The 20,134-nt window shown below is 34.3% G+C and overlaps 1 protein-coding gene across 50 annotated transcripts in view; it reads left to right on the top strand.

Moving 5' to 3' along the window:
* The window catches only part of SUPT20H (SPT20 homolog, SAGA complex component), a 50,504-nt gene that overhangs the window by 25,175 nt on the left and 5,195 nt on the right, over positions 1-20,134 (top strand). For 13 of the 50 annotated variants that reach the window (XM_004054388.5, XM_019039684.4, XM_055360323.2 and 10 more), the window contains 14 exons: positions 1,107-1,246; positions 2,794-2,950; positions 3,066-3,122; positions 4,854-4,925; positions 6,389-6,546; positions 7,876-7,902; positions 8,457-8,489; positions 9,251-9,368; positions 10,244-10,346; positions 10,494-10,652; positions 12,605-12,674; positions 13,082-13,236; positions 15,289-15,344; positions 17,323-17,442. In XM_004054388.5, the coding sequence (XP_004054436.1) occupies positions 1,107-1,246; positions 2,794-2,950; positions 3,066-3,122; positions 4,854-4,925; positions 6,389-6,546; positions 7,876-7,902; positions 8,457-8,489; positions 9,251-9,368; positions 10,244-10,346; positions 10,494-10,652; positions 12,605-12,674; positions 13,082-13,236; positions 15,289-15,344; positions 17,323-17,442 (1,425 nt within the window). Of the gene's footprint in view, positions 1-1,106; positions 1,247-2,793; positions 2,951-3,065; positions 3,123-4,853; positions 4,926-6,388; positions 6,547-7,875; positions 7,903-8,456; positions 8,490-9,250; positions 9,369-10,243; positions 10,347-10,493; positions 10,653-12,367; positions 12,675-13,081; positions 13,237-15,288; positions 15,345-17,322; positions 17,443-20,134 lie in introns of all 50 variants that reach the window. The other 37 variants (XM_019039676.4, XM_019039672.4, XM_055360314.2 and 34 more) reach the window with 5 other exon arrangements.

Here is a 20,134-nt window from a genome sequence, read left to right as displayed (position 1 = left end):
TAATTTGAAAATCTGTTGTTTAAGGTAACCACCTTCATCAGTTATGTTAGATCTTCTGCATAACTTGTTGCAGTTTGTATATCAGTACTTGGCTGCCTCACCTTGCACTTTTGTGTTATGGAGACAGCTTCTACTCTTAACCCTCATGAACCAGTTTTCTGCTTCAAACTTTTCTTCTGCAGCTTCCTCACGTCTCTCACATCATAGAATTGAAAAGAGTTGGAATTTGCTCTGGATTAGGCTTTGGCTTAAGGAAATATTGCAACTAGTTTGATCTTCTTATCCAGACCATTAAAACTTCTTCTGTATCAGCAATAAGGCTGTTTTGCTTTTTTATCTGTTATGGATGTTCACTGGAGTAGCACTTTTAATTTCCTTTATGAACTTTTCCTTTACATTCACCACTTAGCTAACTGTTTGGTATCATAGGCCTAGCTTTTGGCCTGTTGTAGCTGTTTATAGGCCTTTCTCACTAAGCTTAATCATTTCTAGCTTTGGATTTAAAATGAGAGATGTGTGACTCTTCCTTTCAGTTGAACACTAAGAGGCCATTTTTTGCCTAATTTAAATATTATAATGTTTCTAGAAGTAAGAAGTCCTGAGAAGAAGGAGAAAGATAGGGGAGATCCCACACTGGGGAGTGGTGGATAGGTGAAGCTGTCAGAGAACATACATCATTTCTTGATTAAGTACACATTGAATATCACAGATCACCATAATAGATTTAATAATAATGAAAAAGTTTGAGATACAAAAAAAATTACCAAAACGTGACACAGACACAAAATAAGTGTGTGCTGTTGGGAAAATGATGCTGATAGCCTTGCTTAGTGCAAAATTGCCACAGATCTTCAATATGTAAAAAGTGCAATATTTGCGAACCACAATAAAATGAGGTATACCTGCATTGAATTTCCATTAGAAGTTTCTTTATGCTGTCTGGTTTCTAAAAGTTTACATGCATACTAACATTGGAACTTGAAATACCGTATTTTACTGTAGTTCTTAGCAGAATTCCAGGGAATATTTCTAAATTAAGTGCAATGTATGATTACATATTTGAAAATCTTAAATCTGGTATTGACATATGCTCTTACACATTTCAGGAAGACAAACTTTTGCTTGAGAGCCAGCTCATCCTAGCTACAGCTGAACCACTCTGTCTTGATCCTTCTATAGCAGTCACCTGCACTGCAAACAGACTGCTCTATAACAAGCAAAAGATGAACACTCGCCCAATGAAACGGTAATTGCCTTTGTGGAAGGGTGAACCAAAAGACACAAGTAGCTGTAAATTTTGCTATTTATAGTATCTTTTCCCTCCAGGGTATGGTTGCTCCGATTTTGGTGGGGAAGGGTAGAGATGGGGTCTCTCTTTGTTGCCCAGGCTAGTCTCGAACTCTTGGCCTCAAGTGATCCTCCCACTTTGGCTTCCCAAACAGCTGGGAATATAAGCATGACCAACTGCACCAGCCTCTGATTTTTTTTTTCTTTTTGAAAATAGGATTCTTAATGGTCTCATATATTTTTGTATAGTATTATTATTTTTTTAAATGCCCTATGCTTTAGATTGAACTGTTGCATTTTCTGCAGTCTTTTAAAGAATAAACTTTTTCTAAGTTTATAGTCTGTTTGCCAAAAAGGTAAAGAGGCTGAGATCAAATATGAACAGAAAGAATAATTTTTTCATTATTTTCCTAATAATGAATGACTGATTTAATTGTTGTTAATCCTACTTTTAAGGAAAGAATTTGTAATTTCAATATTTGAGAAAATATGATCAGTTTTTAGAAGTCAGTTATAAACTGAATCCAGGCACACCTACCTTTTGTTTTTGAAATAAACCAAGCTTATTCCTCCCTCGGCATCTTTTAAAAATGTCCCTTCAAATAGTCATTCCCTGATCTTTCAGAATATTTTCTTTTCCCCACCCTCCATGGGAAACATGAGGGGATTTTTCCCTAGTAGTCACTGTGAGAACCTCTTTGAGCTCCTGGAGATAAAACCCCCAAAAGTCTGGGGGGCTCCCAGTGACTAGATCCCCCGGGAGTTTTGAATCTCTCAGACATGTCCACAGTAGGCCTCCAGCAATTCATCAGTTAAACTTGAGGTTCCCTACCCTGGCACTGGTTCCTGAGGAGGTTTCTGCTAATGGGTTTCTGCTTCTGCAAGCCATGATGGTCTGCATTTGCCTATTGGTTTCTCCAAGTTTGGGGCAGTGGTTTGTCTTGTGACCACATCTCTTTGATGGATCTAAGAAGAATCGTTAATTTTTCTGTTTATTCAGCTTTTTACTTGTTAGGATGAGGTGGCAACTTCCAGAGTCTTACATGCCTGTACCCAAAACTGGAAGTTATCTCCTTCACCCCCATCTTTCCATAGCTAGTTCCTTCTCATCATTCCTATCTCAGCTCACATGTCATTTTTTCAGACTCTTTTCCTCCCCTCCCTCTCCCCATTCCTTCCCTAATGTTGCCCTCCTTATCCCATGCTCTCCACAGTACTCTTTTGCTTCTCTTACTGCTTCTTGGTATCTGAAATCTGAAATTATTTTATCTGTTTACTTGTGAATGTCTCCTCCCCCTCTGGACTTGATAGCTCTGTGGTGATGGGAATTTTGTTTGTCTTATTCATTTTTATTTCACCTAGTCCTAGTTCCTAGGACTGTGCTTGGCATGTGGCAGTGTTCTGTAAACACGATTTGTACATATTCAGCACTGACTAGTTTCAACTCACATATATTATGAGTTTCTTTTATTAGTGCTGTTTAGTTCAAATTTCTTAATATTTCAGGTGTTTCAAGAGGTATTCCAGATCCTCTCTGAATCGGCAGCAAGATCTATCTCATTGTCCACCTCCTCCTCAGCTGAGGTTACTTGATTTCTTACAAAAAAGAAAGGAAAGAAAAGCAGGTCAGCATTATGACCTCAAAATTTCTAAGGCAGGAAATGTAAGTATATATATTTTAAATGAAGCTTATTATGCCCAAAAGCCTGTCTTATTTAGCATTTTCAGTATATTTATATTGTTTTTAATTTTTCAGTATATTGTTTTTAATTTTTCAGTGTGTAGATATGTGGAAACGGAGTCCCTGTAATTTGGCCATACCTTCTGAAGTAGATGTAAGTCAGTTCATGAATTACTTTTTTTCATATAAAGTTTCTAAGTTTTACTATTCGGTTGCTTATACCTTGAGAAAACCAAAAAAAACTTACTTTAAAAACAAAGTGATTTAGATCATACTCTAAACAAATTTTTTAAAAACAATATGATTTATTTCAAAAAACATTGAAAAATGATTTTTAGAAGCTGTGTATTGTTCTTATTTCACATTAAGTTGAAAGAACATAACCCCTTAATATAGTTTTTTGGAGCAGGAATAGTAAACAAAACAATTTTAAAATTGGAAAAATACAGTGTATATTACATAATCACGTGAAATCTCTCTTTTTTTGATAATATTTCATCAAAATTTCCTAATAGTGCTTTTTTACTCAAACTGGTTAAATTTGAAGATTAATAATATTATTTGACATAAAGTAAAATAAAATAAAGATTAATAGTACTAGAGAAGTAACCAAGATTAGGAACATTGGGTTGTATTCTTTATTGATCCATAATATACATGAACTATAAATGGTTGAAGACAAAAAAGGGATATTTTGATGAGTGATCCTATGTTTTTCTTTCTCCTCTGTTCTTTTTTATATTCACTCAACTCTTTATTTTCAGATTTGTTCTTCTGTTGCACCCTTTCCATGCTAGCACATGCATTATTCTTACTATTTCTGATTTAAAAAAAAGAAATTATGCAAAGCACAAAGCCAGAAGCAGCAGTAGACTGTATATACAGCCCAAGGAAGTAAGCCATATTATCTTTTGGTAGCTTATGTGCAGTTCTTCAAGGAACATGGCCTGATAATAGAATTTCAATGTAAATACTGAAGGGTGGAATTTAGCTTTGGAGGACCAGCTGGAGTACTTCCCAAACTTTAATGTCCTTACGAATCAGCTGGAGAGCTTGTTAAATTGTAGATTGCTACTCAGCAAGTCTGAGGCGCTAAGATGCAGTTCTCACAAGCTCCTAGGTTATGTGATGCTGGGGTCCATGGACCACACATTGAGTAGCAGTTGCCCTCAAAGCTTCTCAGTCTAGTTCAATCAGAAGAATCACCTAGGATCAGTTAAACATAGAGATTTCAAGCCCTACTCAAAATCTACTTACTTAGGATTTCTAAGGGACAGACATGAAAATCTGTATTTTTAATAGGTGCCCCAGGTAAGTCTAAATTACTCTTAAAGATCGTGGTTGCCAGTAAGATAATAACATTTGACTCACACAGATGCCTAGGACATGTACAGAATATATGGTCAAGTCTGACTAGAAAGTGGAAAACGTTCAAAAAATTTGATTAGCTTTAGTATTTTACCTTCCCTAGCCTCCCTTAGTTTTGTCCCCACTGTTACATGACCGCTTTTATTTCAAGAAAAGCCCTGCCAAAAGGAAAAGATCCTTATCCTTATCTCTCTGACATTCCAATTTTCCTGAAGGAAAAGCTCTAAAGGAAAAACGTATCAGCTTATGGACAAAAAAAATGAAGAGGCACTGTCTAGAAAAGCAGCTGTGTTTATTAACACTTATTTGGTTTGGTTTTATTAAAGTTGTTTTATACACATCAGAAGACTTTTAAACTGCTTAAGCATAAGTAGTTGATACCAGTAATTTAAGAATTCTTGCGCTAACAAGTATATTGTATTGTCGAGTTACTTAGTTTCTTCTCTTTGATCAGAATACTCCATTTTATCTGATATGGATTCTGTTTTATGTGGTATTTCTTGATTTGATTGTTTAGGTGGAGAAATATGCTAAAGTGGAAAAGTCTATCAAATCTGATGACTCACAGCCAACAGTCTGGCCAGCCCATGTAAGTAATCATTGCCTGTCTCTGTTTCTAATTATGCCATTTCTAATCTGGCCTCTGAATTTATTAAACATAAAGTGCAATTGCCATTAGTTTGAGACCTTTTTTCTTTTTTAAATTACTTTCTGCGAGTTCAGTTTATTACAAGAAGAAACAACTATTTTGTTTATCAGAGTATGCTTTGCATTTTAAACAGCAATTTTTTATTTTTATTTTTTATTTTTATTTTATTTTAATTTTTTGAGATGGAGTTTGGCTCTTATCTCCCAGGCTGGAGGTGGGATCTTGGCTCACTGCAACCTCCTCCACTTTCCAGGTCCAAGCAATTCTCCTGCCTCAGCCTCCTGAGTAGCTAGGATTACGGGCACCTGCCACCACACCTGGCTAATTTTTGTATTTTTAGTAGAGACAGGGTTTTGCCATGTTGGCCAGGCTGGTCTCGAACTCCCGATCTCAGGTGATCCGCCCACCTTGGCCTCCCAAAGTACTGGGATTACAGGCATGAGCCACTGCGCCCAGCCTTAAAGAGCAATTTTAATGAAGAACTTCATTTTTACTTTTGGTTTGCGTACTGGTAGTTCTGATTTGTTTTGTTTCTAATTAATAAATTCTTCTAAGGATGACTTTTAACAGAAGTGTTCTTTATAAGTTTTCCTAATTGCAATAATAACGTCTTAAAAAGAGAGGAATAGGTGTAATATTTAAATTAGGTGAACTCTGGGAGTGAAATGATGACAGATGTTTTTTGTGTGTGATAGCAAAAGCAGACAAATGATCAATAGATCTGCTTTTGAAAGTTTTATCCTTTTAATATTATTTAATATTTGCAATTCATATATCTAGTATGAAATTCTGCCATATTAAGCTTGATTAAACATGCCATCTAAACTCTCATTCCCAGAGTACCATGTAAAAAAGAATCCTGTACTGCCCTCCTGAGCATAAACAGGCACGGCAGCATGAGGATCAGGGATGCAAGCTTAGGGACAGACTGCTAACTCCCTATGTGACCCTAGGCAATTCATTTAACCTCTCTTTGCTTAATTCCCTGACTTCTAATACGGAGGTAATAGTGCCAACCATGAAAATATGGTGGAGCTTTCAGTCCCTGTAGAGTGCTGAGAACAGTGTTTGATTAATGTTCATTGTTATTATTTCCAATATGTATATCAATATGTCTAATAATGTATTTAGTGATGTATTAATATTGTTACATATGTGTTCATACTTCATAGTATATGTTAATGCTTTACTAAATGCATGCTGAGTGCCCATATAGTTTTTAGGAAAAGAACCGTGCTGTGCTTTATTCTCATAGGCATACTTAAATATCTTTGTAGCCTAAGTGCTGTGTGTCTTCCTGTCGTCAGATACATGTTACTGTATCATTTATTCCTGATTTTTACTAATTCTTATTGCCTGCCTACTTGTGAAGGTATTTATTTGAGGTGCTATGCATTTTTCAGGATGTAAAAGATGATTATGTATTTGAATGTGAAGCTGGTACTCAGTATCAGAAAACAAAGCTGACCATCTTGCAGTCGCTTGGAGATCCACTTTACTATGGTAAAATACAGCCATGTAAAGCAGATGAAGAAAGTGACAGCCAGATGTCTCCATCACAGTGAGTTCTGTTAAATACAAGTAACTGAAAAAAAAAAAATAAGGCACCAAGAATTTATCTAGTAACTACTGATGAACCATTAATGAATAAAAATTTCTCTTTGGGAACTCACTTATTAGTTAAATATAACAATTAGATTTGGTGGTAGACCTAAGTAAACTTAAGTCATAGTTACCATGTTGCTCAAGAGTTATTAAAAATAAAAAAACCTATGGTATAATTATTTTTATGCTTGTTTTGAAGGCTATTCCTGTGATATCCTTCTTTATATGTTTATGGCACTTAGGACTTTAACCTGTGAACATGAAGTGTTTGGGCAATAGTGTGTTTAAATAGGAAGCAAGTTTACTATAAATGTGAAAAGATGCTCGGTATTTTGGCACTGCATGTAAGGACACAGACTCAATGCTTATTGTAGTTATTGGCCCTACATATTAATACATAAAAATATAGATGATCTTCCAAAATGTATGAACTACATATATTTGGTACTGTCAGTGTTTAGTTTTGTTTTACTATTTATTTGGTTTTTTTAATCAAATTGATTTGAAAAATCAGTTTTCTGTTTTGAAAACAAGAAAAAAGAAGCTCAGCAAAAAAGGATGGAGGCCAGGTCTATGTTAATTGTAAAGCCTTTACTTACACAAAATACTAAGTGAAATTACAGTAGAAAGGTGGATTTTAAAGAGCAACCCCACCAATATTTAGGTAAAAGTCAATGAAAGGAAATAACAGGGAATCCTCAGCTTGTTTTTTCACATGACCAGTTTTTATTATTGTAAAAGGATCAGATATTTTGATTACATACATTTTCTTCTTTTTTTTTTAAGTTATAGACATCACAACAGTTTATTTCTGAATCCTCAGCATGCATTTCTAAGGAAGCCATTTTTTTTCTTTATTTTTATTTTAGATATAGGGGTATGTGTGCAGGTTTGTTACAGGGGTATATTTATGATGCTAAGGTGTGGGTGTCTGCTGATCCCATCACCCAGGTAGTAAATATAGTACCCAATATTGATTACTTATATTTAAAAAAATCTTTTCACTTAAAGACAACATACATTGGCCATTTTTAATTTATTAACTTATTTTTGTAGAACACAAGGGTGATACATGTTCTTTTGTGAAAAAATTGGTCTATAGAGCCAAATGACTAATTTGTTTGACAGGAAGAGAATTGAATTTTTTACCTTTGCATCAGAGTAGCTGCATGATTTATTATCTTCCAGTCATTCTTCTGTATTCATAAAATACTTTATTTAATAAACTATGAAGTTAAAGTTTGAGCTGCCTTAACTAAGCTTTTTTTTACATTTTATATTTCAGCTCGTCCACAGATGATCATTCAAATTGGTAATTAAAAAATAAACTATTTTAATCTGTTAAGAAATTACATAAATATCAAACTCTTTAAAAAGACTTGCTAAAGATACTTTATTTGAATCAGTGATAAATATGTATACCTTGTTTGAAATATATTCTAAGGATCTGTTATGTAGACATTAATAGTAACTTCTAAAATTGCAGGTTAAAATGAGAGGAAGGCCAAAGACCTTTGCACATGGTAGTTCAGTGATTTTGCTTTAGGATCAATAGTTGTAAGGGTATATAGCACTTGGTAACTTTCAGCCCAGATTATGTTTTAATAAATAAATTTTGTGCCAAAAGAAATATCACTTAATTAAATCAACCAAATTATTCATATTGTTTCATAATGCATGCAAAACTTAGTCATTGTTTCATATGTTTAAATGCATTAAAAAAAATTTTTTTCATATCTTGGTAGATTTAATACCAGTTTATATTACCGTGACTAAAACATGGAAGATTCAAAAGTAATCCCAAGCCTTCTTAAGACAACTCTTACCTAATACTTTTCTCTCCTTTTTTTTCCTTAAACATTTTAGGTTCATTATTGGATCAAAGACCGATGCTGAGAGGTAAAAATATTTGCATCTCTATTTTGGTCAGGATGGATATGAAAAATTTTTCACCCTTATAGGATAGAGAATACTAGGAGTTAAAAACTTTGATTTTGGTTATGCTGTTAACCATATTTACACTGTTTAATATTTATGGGCCTCTGTTGTAAAATTAGGGCATTGGACAATAAAACCTCTAAGGTCCTTTCCAACTTTAAAATCTTACTGATTCTAGAAAAATATCTGTAAGCTTGTGATACACCAAACTATTAAGAATTGTTCTTTTCATGGGATGAGATTTTTGGGGGACTTAAATGCATTTTTCCAAAGTTTATAATACCTAGGTTTTTTTTTCATAGAATTAAGAAAACAAAAGAATGTTTAAAATATAGTTTTGTTTTAAATAAGAAAACTTAGACATATCTACTGTAGCTAAGGAAGATGCTTTCTAGATAGTACTTTAATCAGAATCTAAGAAAGGAATTGAGTATTTTCTTTGGCTGCTTATTACTTAAGTAATCCCTGTAATTTCTGTATTAGAAATAAGATATTGAAAGTATATCTTTAGATTGTTATTTAGCACAATGTTTTGGACAATTTGTCATTGAACAGTTTAAAAATATGTACTTTTAACAGATAAATTGCCTAATTTTTAATATTTATGTTAATTTTGATAGAACTTTCTTTTTGCCATTAATAGTCATTATTCTTTCCTATAAAATAAATTTGTGTTTAAAACAGGTTTTCTAATCTTTACCTGTTTTCTCCTGATATTTTAGGGTAGTCAATCAGTACCAAGAATTAGTGCAGAATGAAGCCAAATGTCCGGTCAAGATGTCACACAGCTCCAGTGGCTCAGCCAGTCTGAGTCAGGTTTCTCCAGGGAAAGAAACAGAAGTGTGTTTCATTAATGTTACTTCTTTGTGCCCAATTGTTTCACAAGTAATCTGAAAAATGTTAAGAATCATTTTTTGAGGCTAGGCACAGTGGCTCATGCCTGTAATCCCAACACTTTGGGAGGCCAAGGTGGGTGGATCACCTGAGGTCGGGAGTTCGAGACCAGCCTGACCAATAGTGTGAAACCCCGTCTCTACTAAAAACACAAAAATTAGCTGGGCATGGTGGCACACACCTGTAATCCCAGCCACTCGGGAGGCTGAGACAGGAGAATCTCTTGAACCCCGGAGGTGGAGGTTTCAGTGAGCCGAGATAGCGCCACTGCACTCCAGCCTGGGCAACAGAGCAAGACTCCATCTCAAAAAAAAAAAAAGAATCATTTTTTGAGGAGCGGGGGTACAGTTTAGTTTTGTTTTTACTTTTACCTTTTTTTAAAATTATTTAACTCTTTATAACATGATTTTTAAATGTATACAAAGATAAAAGGAAAATTACAATGAACACCTGTGTTCTAGTCATTTGGCTTCAACAGCTGTTATTTTCCTTTAATAGATAAGTATGGAGGAGTGGAAGCTTGCTTTCATCTTACTCCTCTGCCTTCTCCCTAAAACTCTCTTCCCACCCTATTACTCAGAAATCTTTTCCTCATTCTTTATGTGTACTATAAAATATTTCATGAGTCTCATGTGAAATTTTCTCTGTAATACATATAGTATTCAATCTGTAACCACTAAGAGCACTTTGCAGAGTTAAGAATCTGGGATTTATAGCAGTATTAATTTTATTTAATAAACTATGAAGTTAAATATAAATATCATCTGGGGTTTATAGCAGTATTAATTTTAACAAGTATGCTTAATGTCATTGTCTTTTAGCAAACTGAAACCGTGTCAGTTCAGTCTTCGGTATTGGGGAAGGGTGTAAAACATCGACCCCCACCAATCAAACTTCCCTCAAGCTCAGGAAATAGTTCCTCAGGTATTACATTTCTTAGTTTTTTGCAGTCTAGAATAACAAACATTATATAATCAATAATCTCTTTTTAAAACTTTGCCCCATTTTGATTTCTATAGTTCACAGAAGTTTGAATTATAAATTTAGGAAATAACTTTTATGTTCTTCTAGGTAACTATTTTACACCACAACAGACAAGCAGCTTTCTCAAATCTCCAACTCCTCCTCCTTCTTCTAAGCCATCAAGTATTCCTCGGAAATCATCTATGGATCTCAATCAAGTTAGCATGCTTTCTCCAGCTGCCCTATCACCTGCCAGCTCATCACAAAGTGAGTCATAACTTAAATTCTTCATTAAATCTTCATAAGCTTTTGCATTAGTGTTTCTTAAGACAGCTTTTTTCAACCTGTGAAGTAGTGATATCTGAATGTACTGTGTACCCAAAATGTATAAGTTGCTAGAAGCTTCAGGCAGAGCTCTTGTTGATTGTATGTATTATGTCTCTATTGTAATTGTACTTGTTTTTCTGTATCTATGTATGCATTCTGCGTATACCTTTCTTATAGGCTTACAACCTACACATCTCCTTAAAAAAATAACCTGGTAGTTACATGTGGCAATAAGATTTCAAAATATTTTTTATTCCAGTGTACCCTAGGATCGTTTTACATATTTATGTAAATTGTGTGGCTGATATGAAAAAAATGTCATAAGAGTTGTTGCTGCAGGTCCTATCTTTGTGTATATGTAAGAAGTCAACTAGTTCCAAGGTGGTGATACAATAAACTGAAAAACAATATTTCAAAAACACTCCTACACTCTTTTATAAATTGTTGTCAGTTACTAAAATGTGATGATAATCATAAAGCATTATTCTGAAGATACTGAAATGTAATTTTTACTACTGAATACTTTTTTTTAACATCAAGAGGAGTTATACAAGAATGCTAGCATTAGTTTGGGAGAATTTCTTCAAATTAGTAAATATCTGAAAGTACCAATTTGGGGAAAAAAGTCATTCCAGTTTTTTAGATTTTTTATAGATAGCTAATATATGCTGAAAGTTTTAGTACACTGCACAGTGATAGGGTGGTCTTCGCATTAGATATAAACTTCTTCATCTCGATAGCTCAAAAGGTGTAATTTTTCTGCCTTCTTGTTTTGCACAAAGAAAAATATATAAATTTTCTGAAAGTCTTATTCACACTTCTTATGTTGTGGGTATGGATTATGGTAATCTACTGCACACAGTTGTTACTTTAAGTAAGGGTTGAGTGACAGCTTCTGGACATTCACATTTCTTTCCTTTCTTTCTGCAGGACATGAAAGCTAAAAAAGAAAACACCTCAAGAGCTTTTGGTTTTACTTTTTTGGTTTTTGTTTTTTGTTTTTGTTTTTTAAAAAATTGATAAACTGTGCATACTTCATTCACAACAGATTTTCTATACATTCTACATTTAAACAGAAGTACACAGTTACTGTTAAAGATGCAGTATTATCTATCAGATATTTGCTTTATTACTGTTTTTTGTAAATTTGTTTGTCAGGATAAACTTAATGTGTTAGGAATTAAACATGTATATTTAGGTGCCAAATATGATTGTTAACCATATGTAACTTATTAAATATGTTTACAGTTTATCTCAGACTTTTACACTAAATAAGCAATATTTTTAAATGAAGTCTTGAATTAGTGAAATCGTAAATAACAAATTAATTTGAATTCGTTTTGAACTTTTTAGGCCAAAGGCAGCATGTAGGAAACTAACTTTTAAATGGGTATTGTGGTAGAATATAACTGTATATTTTTACTGTTACTGCAATAGCATCTTTAATGGGATTTTTAGGTGATATACTGCATCCTTAATTGTAATTGAGTGTAGCAACACTCATGTATCATGTGTAGAAATTAACACTTGCAGTTAACTGCTTAAAAAAAAAACTAGAACAAATTGTCAGTGCTAAGTAAGATTCCATTAACCTTATTTTAAAAGGACTGGCCATTTATAACAAACTAGCAATTTTTATTTTTCTCAATGAGCAGGATCTGGAACTCCTAAGCCATCTACTCCTACACCAACCCCTTCATCGACCCCACACCCTCCTGATGCTCAGAGCTCAACTCCTAGTACCCCTTCAGCCACCCCTACTCCCCAAGATTCAGGCTTCACCCCTCAGCCCACTTTGTTAACTCAGTTTGCTCAGCAGCAAAGGTCTCTGAGCCAGGCAATGCCTGTAACAACCATTCCTCTTTCCACCATGGTAACATCTATAACTCCAGGAACCACGGCCACCCAGGTCATGGCAAACTCTGCTGGACTTAACTTCATCAATGTAGTGGGCTCTGTTTGGTAAGTTTGCATTGATGTTCGGATTTTTTTTTTTTAAAGATAGTTTCACCAATCTAAATAAATTCTTAATGTGTGAAATTAAGAACAAACCGCATATTACTCAGACTAAAAAGGAATAGTTTAGATATGGACAGAAGCTGCCTGACCAAGTATGTTTTAATTTTAAATAATACATCTGTTAACTGCACTAAGATGATATCTCATCTTATTGTTTTTGTTTTTGGTACTTCATCTTGACAGCAGCTTAGAATTTCCTGTTTATCTTCTGCATTACTTTCTTTGATATTTAAGACAGATAAATAACTAGTTGTGTTTGCTTAGTAGTTTTGTTTTTTAATCTGAGGAATTGTGTGGCTGATTTTTTCCTTTTACGGTGAAGTTTAATGCTTTGTCTTATTCTCCTGCAGTGGGGCCCAGGCTTTGATGAGTGGTTCAAACCCCATGCTGGGCTGTAACACTGGTGCCATAACTCCTGCAGGAATAAACCTGAGCGGCCTTCTACCCTCAGGAGGTCTGCTACCAAATGCACTGCCCAGTGCAATGCAGGCAGCTTCTCAAGCAGGTCAGAATGTTGGAAATAATAACCTCTAAAAAAAATTAAAGTATATGCTAAAGTAAAAATGTAATTTTAAGAGTAATGCTAAAGGCATTTAATGTCATTATTTCATGAAGTGTTGTATCACATGTATTTCACTTAAAAAGCCTTTAAAAGTTCTGGCATTTGAATTAAAAGTCTTCTAGCAGTCAACTTCTGTGGAAAACTTGGTAAGCCTGTGAGTCTGTGCAAATCTTTCTTTTGCTTTCCAAATAACAAAATTAATTTTGGTAGCCTTATTGTTATTGTAGTTATATTCCAGGGAAAATAAGTGTATTTTGAAAATATACATTGTGTATAAGAGGCAACTGCATCGCAGTTAAGAGCCTGGATTCTGGAGCCAGACTACCTCAGCTTGAATCCCAGTTGTACAGCTTACCATTTGTGTCATCTTGAGAAAGTTACCTTTGTGTCTAATTTTCCTCATAAATAAAATGGGGATAGCAATAAAAACTTACCTCATAGTCGTGAGGATTAAATGAAATATAATACAAATTATGTGCTTAAACTGTGCCTGAGACATGATAAGCATTCTTTTATTTAGGAGTAGTTATTACCTATACAGGAAAACAGTTATAATAACTTGTGCTTATTTTTTTGATGCTCTTTAAAAGAATGTATTATAATATCTTGAAACAATTCAGTTTCACTTGAAGAAAAATTTAATAGGAAAACCAATCTAGAAAAATTTATTAAAAACTTTCTTAGTTATGAGAAAGAGAACCCAGAGAATATAATTAAACATGCTAACATGTTGCTGTAATTTCCTAATTCTAGCTAGTGTTCTTATTTTAGTAAGCATAAGTTTGCCTTAGTGCGAGAAGTCCTGAAAATGGACTTCACATCTTGAACTTAGGATATTTACATATAACTACTAGTTGTACCAGTTACATGTGGCTTCAGTTGCTAAACTGGGGTTCTACAGAAGTCACTAAATTTTTCCCCCTTAGCCTCAGTTCAGTTTGCTCTAAAGTGGGAATAAAAATATCTCCAGTTGGTACTTAAGAGAAATAAATGAAGTATGAAAGTGCCTTTGGTAAGCTAGAAAGCATTATACAGATGTCATCCACTTTTAAAAGGGGGTTAAGCCATTTTCTTAAATGAGAATTTTTCCAGAAAGGGATATTTTTGCCAAATTTCAGTTTCTTATACAAGGCTTCGCTGGTGTTACATGTGCATTTCTTCCCTTAAATCTTTTTTTAAAAAAAAAATGATATGATAGAGAACTAGATACATTTTTAAATAGTGTTCAAATTAGTATATTTTGTTAGCAAAATATATACATACCTTGAGACCAGGATCAACAAACTACAGCACACAGCCTAAGCTAGAAATGGTTACTACATTTTTATAGGATTATGAAAAGAAAATGCAGCAGAGGCCATTTGTGCTCACAAAGCCCACATGATGGCCCTTTATTGAAAACGTTTGTCACCCCCAGCTTTAAGATATGCTCTGTGTTAATGTAACAGATTTTTTAGGAATAAGTTTAAATTAACAGAGCACTGTTTCCTGACTCTGTTTTGATCTTTATACACAAATTGCAACATTCTTTAGCATTCTGATTAACATTTTTAGTTAAAAAAAAATAGCATAAAGCACACCTGTTCTTAGAGATATGATTATTATAGTATACTGTGTAGCACTGAGATATGTAAATAGATGCCAGTACCTGGAATGTATTTGCACAGCAGTGATAGTTTTGTTATATTCATGGTGTTCACATAATTCTTGATTACTCTTTGTTCAGCCAACAGTCAGAAGAATGAAAAAGAAGTCCCAGTTTCTGAAATATAGAATATAATGTGCATCTGGTGCTTCACAACTTTGAATAAAATCTCAGTATTGATAAATATTGAAGACAATCTTTTGTTTTTAAGATATTTTTGAAGTATGGAAAATAAGCACATCTATGCAGAGAATACATAAAATTATTGTACTTATATATACTAAAGTATAAATTATTTTCATGTGTAATAAACTTTCAATTCTGTTATAACCATGAGTTTTATTTAACAGGTGTTCCATTTGGTTTAAAAAATACTTCAAGTCTCAGGCCCTTAAATCTACTCCAGGTAAACCTGAAATACTGCTTTTGATTAAATTTTTTGTACATTGACTTTTTTTCTAAACAATGTATATTTGTATGTATCAGCACTTGAAATTCTGAGGTCTGTTTAGATTCTTCTAAGGGTGTGGTTATTATTGCTACCTTTGTATGATCAAGCAGATAAAGAGAAAGAATCAGTATCCTATATACCACACTTTGGCTCCAGTAGCCCTGCCTAATTAAGAACTAGCTGTGCTAGTGGGGAGAATTTGCACCTACCAAGGAGGATACTTCCCTACAATAATAATAGTGGATGTATTTAGAAAATAATTGCTTTCCCAACAGATGTTTTATGTATACATATATGTAATACTGGTTTTTTTTTGTGCTTGAAGGAGATTTAAAAAATAGGTATGTGGGCCGTACGTGGTGGCTCACACCTAGAATCCCACCACTTTGGGAGACCCAGGTGGGTGGATTGCTTGAGCTCAGGAGTTCGAGACCAGCCTGGGCAATATGGTAAAACCCCATCACTACAAAAAGTTAGCCAAGCATGGTAGCATGCACCTGTAATCCCCACTACTCAAGAGGCTGAGGTCGGAGGATCACTTAAGCCCAGGAAGTCGAGGCTGCAGTGAGCTGACATTGTGCCACTGCATTCCAGCCTAGGCAACAGAGTAAGATCCTGTCTCAAAAGAAAAACAAGGGGGGTGAATTTACAACATTCCTCGTGTTATGCTAGGTCCTCTAATTTAAAGAAGGAGTAAGCTTTAAGCTAGTAGTTTGGAAAATGGATAGACATGACTATAAAGATCTGGATATGTAACATAGTAGAGCTATGGATTGATGGGAAATAACAATAACAGATCAGCCACCCTGGTATTCAGGATTAACAAATCGGGAAATTCTCATTAGAGCTAAAATTTAAAACTTATTTCCTATATACGATGCAGTGTGTTTACAGACTAATTGCAGAACAATATACTTATAATATGGACAAGCCCACAAATTGCATTTGTTTATTTAGCCTACCTTCCGGCATATTGCTGTTGAAATTTTCTCAGGGATCAGTCTCAGTGTTAACAGGAATGGAAATCCTTTAGTTTGTTATATTTTTCTACATTTACTATATACTGATTGAGGAAGGAACATTTGATCTGTGCTGTGTCTAGATTTACCTAATGATGAGCTGTGATGTATATAGATAGATACTTTGACCCAAGGATTTATTATTTTTTTATTATTATTATTATTTTGACTATACAGACCTAAGAGTTCTGTATCTGGTATTTTCTTGGACATTCTCCTAAGGACCTCAAAGTGGTCCATATATAAACCCCTATAGCTTAAAATGGAAAAACTGTTTGTTTTTTGGTGCATTTGAAAAGCATTATTTTCCCTTTTAACCTGGAGTTTTCTGAGTGCTTCTTTAAAAATTGTTTTTTAATTTGGATTAAATTCAAATTAGATTTGAATGAAAGAGAAAGTAGTGGTCTACAGAATAAATATGGACATCTAAGCGCACTTTCTTTTCAGCTTTGAAATTCCTCACTGTGTTATACAAAAGATCTTGTATAATATTTGTGTTTTTGGCAAAACTAGAACAAATTTATGAGGGGTGGCTTTTCGTAGTATACATTTCTGATTCATAAGATGCTTGTTTGTACTTTCTAATGTATTTAGTGCTCTTTTGTATTGATGTATAAAAAGAGTGAAATGAAAAATAGCATGTGAATTGGGATAGCTAACTACTAGCTTGAAGCAGAAAAATTTATGTTTAAGAGTATTAGCATACTTGGGAGCCCAAAGTAATAGGACTTAAAAACAGTTTCTAAATAGGTCTTTTTTTTTAAGGGCAGCCAACTTGTTTTTTGTTTACCTGTTTCTTCAATAACTAGAAGAGTGACACATAGCAAATGATCCAAAAATATTTGTAGAATAAATTTAAATATTTGATATAAAATCATGTGAAATTGGTTAATTTTTGTTTAAATTCTTAATAGCTTCCAGGTGGTTCACTTATTTTTAACACTCTGCAGCAGCAGCAACAGCAGCTCTCCCAGTTTACACCACAACAACCTCAGCAGCCCACAACTTGTAGTCCTCAACAGCCAGGGGAGCAGGTATGGGTTTTCTAGCCTTCCATATGCTTTTACATCAAATTTATAACATTTTTTGGTATATTCCAAGCATACTTCATTTGCTTTGTTAGTGTAAACATTTCCTGTACTGTTTTTATTAACAATAGTAGCAATCAGTTATTGGGTGTGTATTCCTAATAAAACAGTCATACCATACTGAAGAGATGGTATCACCTGCATCTTGCATAGATGATTGAGATCCAGATAAATGGCTTGCTCTTAGCCATACAGTGAGTGGCAGAGCCAGAGATTCAAACCTAGGTCTTTGTGCCCCTATCGCTCATGTATTTTCTACCCCATCATTATCTTTGTGTTTTTAGGATTTTGTTGCTATTGGAATAAAGATATCCCTATTATCATAAAACGTAGGGCAGTGGGAACACAGACAAAAACAAACATGTGTACACTGCCAAAGGGAAAGAAATTGAACAAGAATTGCAATAAATGACAGTAGAAGAAGGAAGTACAAGTGTTTCTAAACTTTGGGTACACTGGAGTCATCTGGGAAATTAAAAAAATATTGAGTCCTGGGTCCCAAATCCAGAGTTTCTCTATCTCACAAATTATATGAAATATTCACCATTAGTCCTTTTGCCCAATTTCCCCCAGTCAGGTCTTGGTTGGATAAAGGTCATCCTCTAATAGAGTCCTCAGGAAGGGCACATTAAAAACTTACTGTTTTTTCATTCTAAACACATTAAAGATTGCTTGGCTAGATATAAAATCTTTGATTTTCTTTTTAAAAAATTAATTTTAAGTTACACATAAAATTTACCATTTTAACTTTTTTTTTTTTTTTTTTTTGAGACAGAGTCTCGCGCTGTTGCCCAGGCTGGAGTGCAATGGCACGATCTTGGCTCACTGCAACCTCCACCTCCTGGGTTGAAGCGATTCTCCTGCCTCAGCCTCCCGAGTAGCTGTCGCTACAGACATGTGCCACCACGCCCGACTAATTTTTTTTTTGTATTTTTAGTAGAGACGGAGTTTCACCGTGTTAGGATAGTCTTGATCTCCTGACCTCGTGATCCGCCCACCTCGGCCTCCCAGACTGCTGGGATTACAGGCATGAGCCACCGCGCCTGGCCAAAACTTACCATTTTAACTTCTTAAGTGTGCAATTCAGCAGTGTTAAGTGTATTCACATTGTTATGCAACAGATTTCTATTATAGAACTTTTTCATCTTGCAAAACTGAAACTATATCTGGTAAATAACAACTCCTCCCCTCGGCGGAGGGGAGTTTGTATGAGTTTGACTATTCAAGATACCTCATATAAGTGCAGTTATATAGTTATTTGTCCTTTTGTGTTTGACTTATGTCACTTGGCATAAAGTCTTCAAGGATCATTCATTTTATAGCATGTGTCAGAATCACCTTCCTTTTTCATGGTGAATAATACTTGTATATACCATATTTTGTTTATCCATTCATCCACTGATGGATACTTGGGTATCTTCCACCTTTTGGCTATTGTAAATGATGCTAGTGTGAGTGTGAGTGTACAGTTATCTCTTTGAGACCCTGTCTTCAACTCTTTTGGATATATACCCAGAAGTTGGATTGCTGGTTCATGTGGTAATTTTTAATTTTTTAAGAAGCATCATACTGTTTTCCATAGTGGCTGTACCATTTTACCTAATTCCCATCAACAACATACAGAGATCTCAATTTGTCCAAATCCTCGCCAACTCTTGTTATTTTCTGGTGGTGGTTGGGTCTTTAGGGAATTTTTTCTTTTTTTTTTTTTAAGCAGCCTTCCTAATGGGTGGGAGGTGATAATCCCATTGTGGTTTTGATTGGCATTTCCTTAATGACTAGTGGTGTGGAGCATCTTTTCATATGCATGTTGGCCATTTGTGTATCATCTTTGAAGAAAAGTCTATTTGGGTCCCTTGCCCATTTTTTTTTATCAGATTAATTTTTGTTGTTGAATTGTAGGAGTTCTTCATTCTTCATAGACACATATATCAGATATTTGATTTCCAGATATTTTCTCCCATTTGTTGTCTTTTCACTCTTGATTGCATCCATTGCACAGAAGTTTTTTTTTTTTTTTCATTTTAATGTAGTTCATTTTCTCTTTTTACTTTTCTTGCCTGTGCTTTTGGTATCATATTGAAGATCATTGCCAAATCCAATGTCCTGAAGCATTTTCACTTGTTTTCTTATAAATGTTCTCTAGTTTTAGGTCTCCTTTAAATTTATTAAAAACACTTCCTACTGTTGACTTGCCTTATATGTTTTTGAGAAATCTGATGCCAGTCTAATTATCTTGCTCTTGTAAGTTTATTTAAGCAGTTTGCCTAGAGGCCCTGAATGCTTGTCTAATATTTTCACTGGTGTGTGTGTCAGAATTGATTTTTCCATGTTTTTCCTGTGGATCCTTTTAATGTGTAGAGTCACTTCTTTATTTCTGGAATGTTTTCTTGGATGATAGTTTGTAGTTTCATAAGTGGAAGCTTAGATTATTGTGTTGAGGTCATTCTTTTCTAAAATAAACAATTAATGTTATACATTTCCTTCTCAGTACTGCTTAAGCCACTTTCCACAAATTTTGATATGCTGTGCCTTCATTTTGTTCCACAGAATTTTCTTATGGATTCCTCTTAAATGAGTTATTTAGATATGTTTGATTTCCAAATACTTGGGAATTTTCCAGATATCTTTCTGCAGT

This window comes from Gorilla gorilla, chromosome 14 (assembly GCF_029281585.2).
Source record: "Gorilla gorilla gorilla isolate KB3781 chromosome 14, NHGRI_mGorGor1-v2.1_pri, whole genome shotgun sequence".
Classification (NCBI taxonomy): Eukaryota; Metazoa; Chordata; class Mammalia; order Primates; family Hominidae; genus Gorilla; species Gorilla gorilla.
The sequence above is the reverse complement of the archived record's forward strand: the minus strand, read 5'-3'. Positions and strand labels throughout refer to the sequence as shown.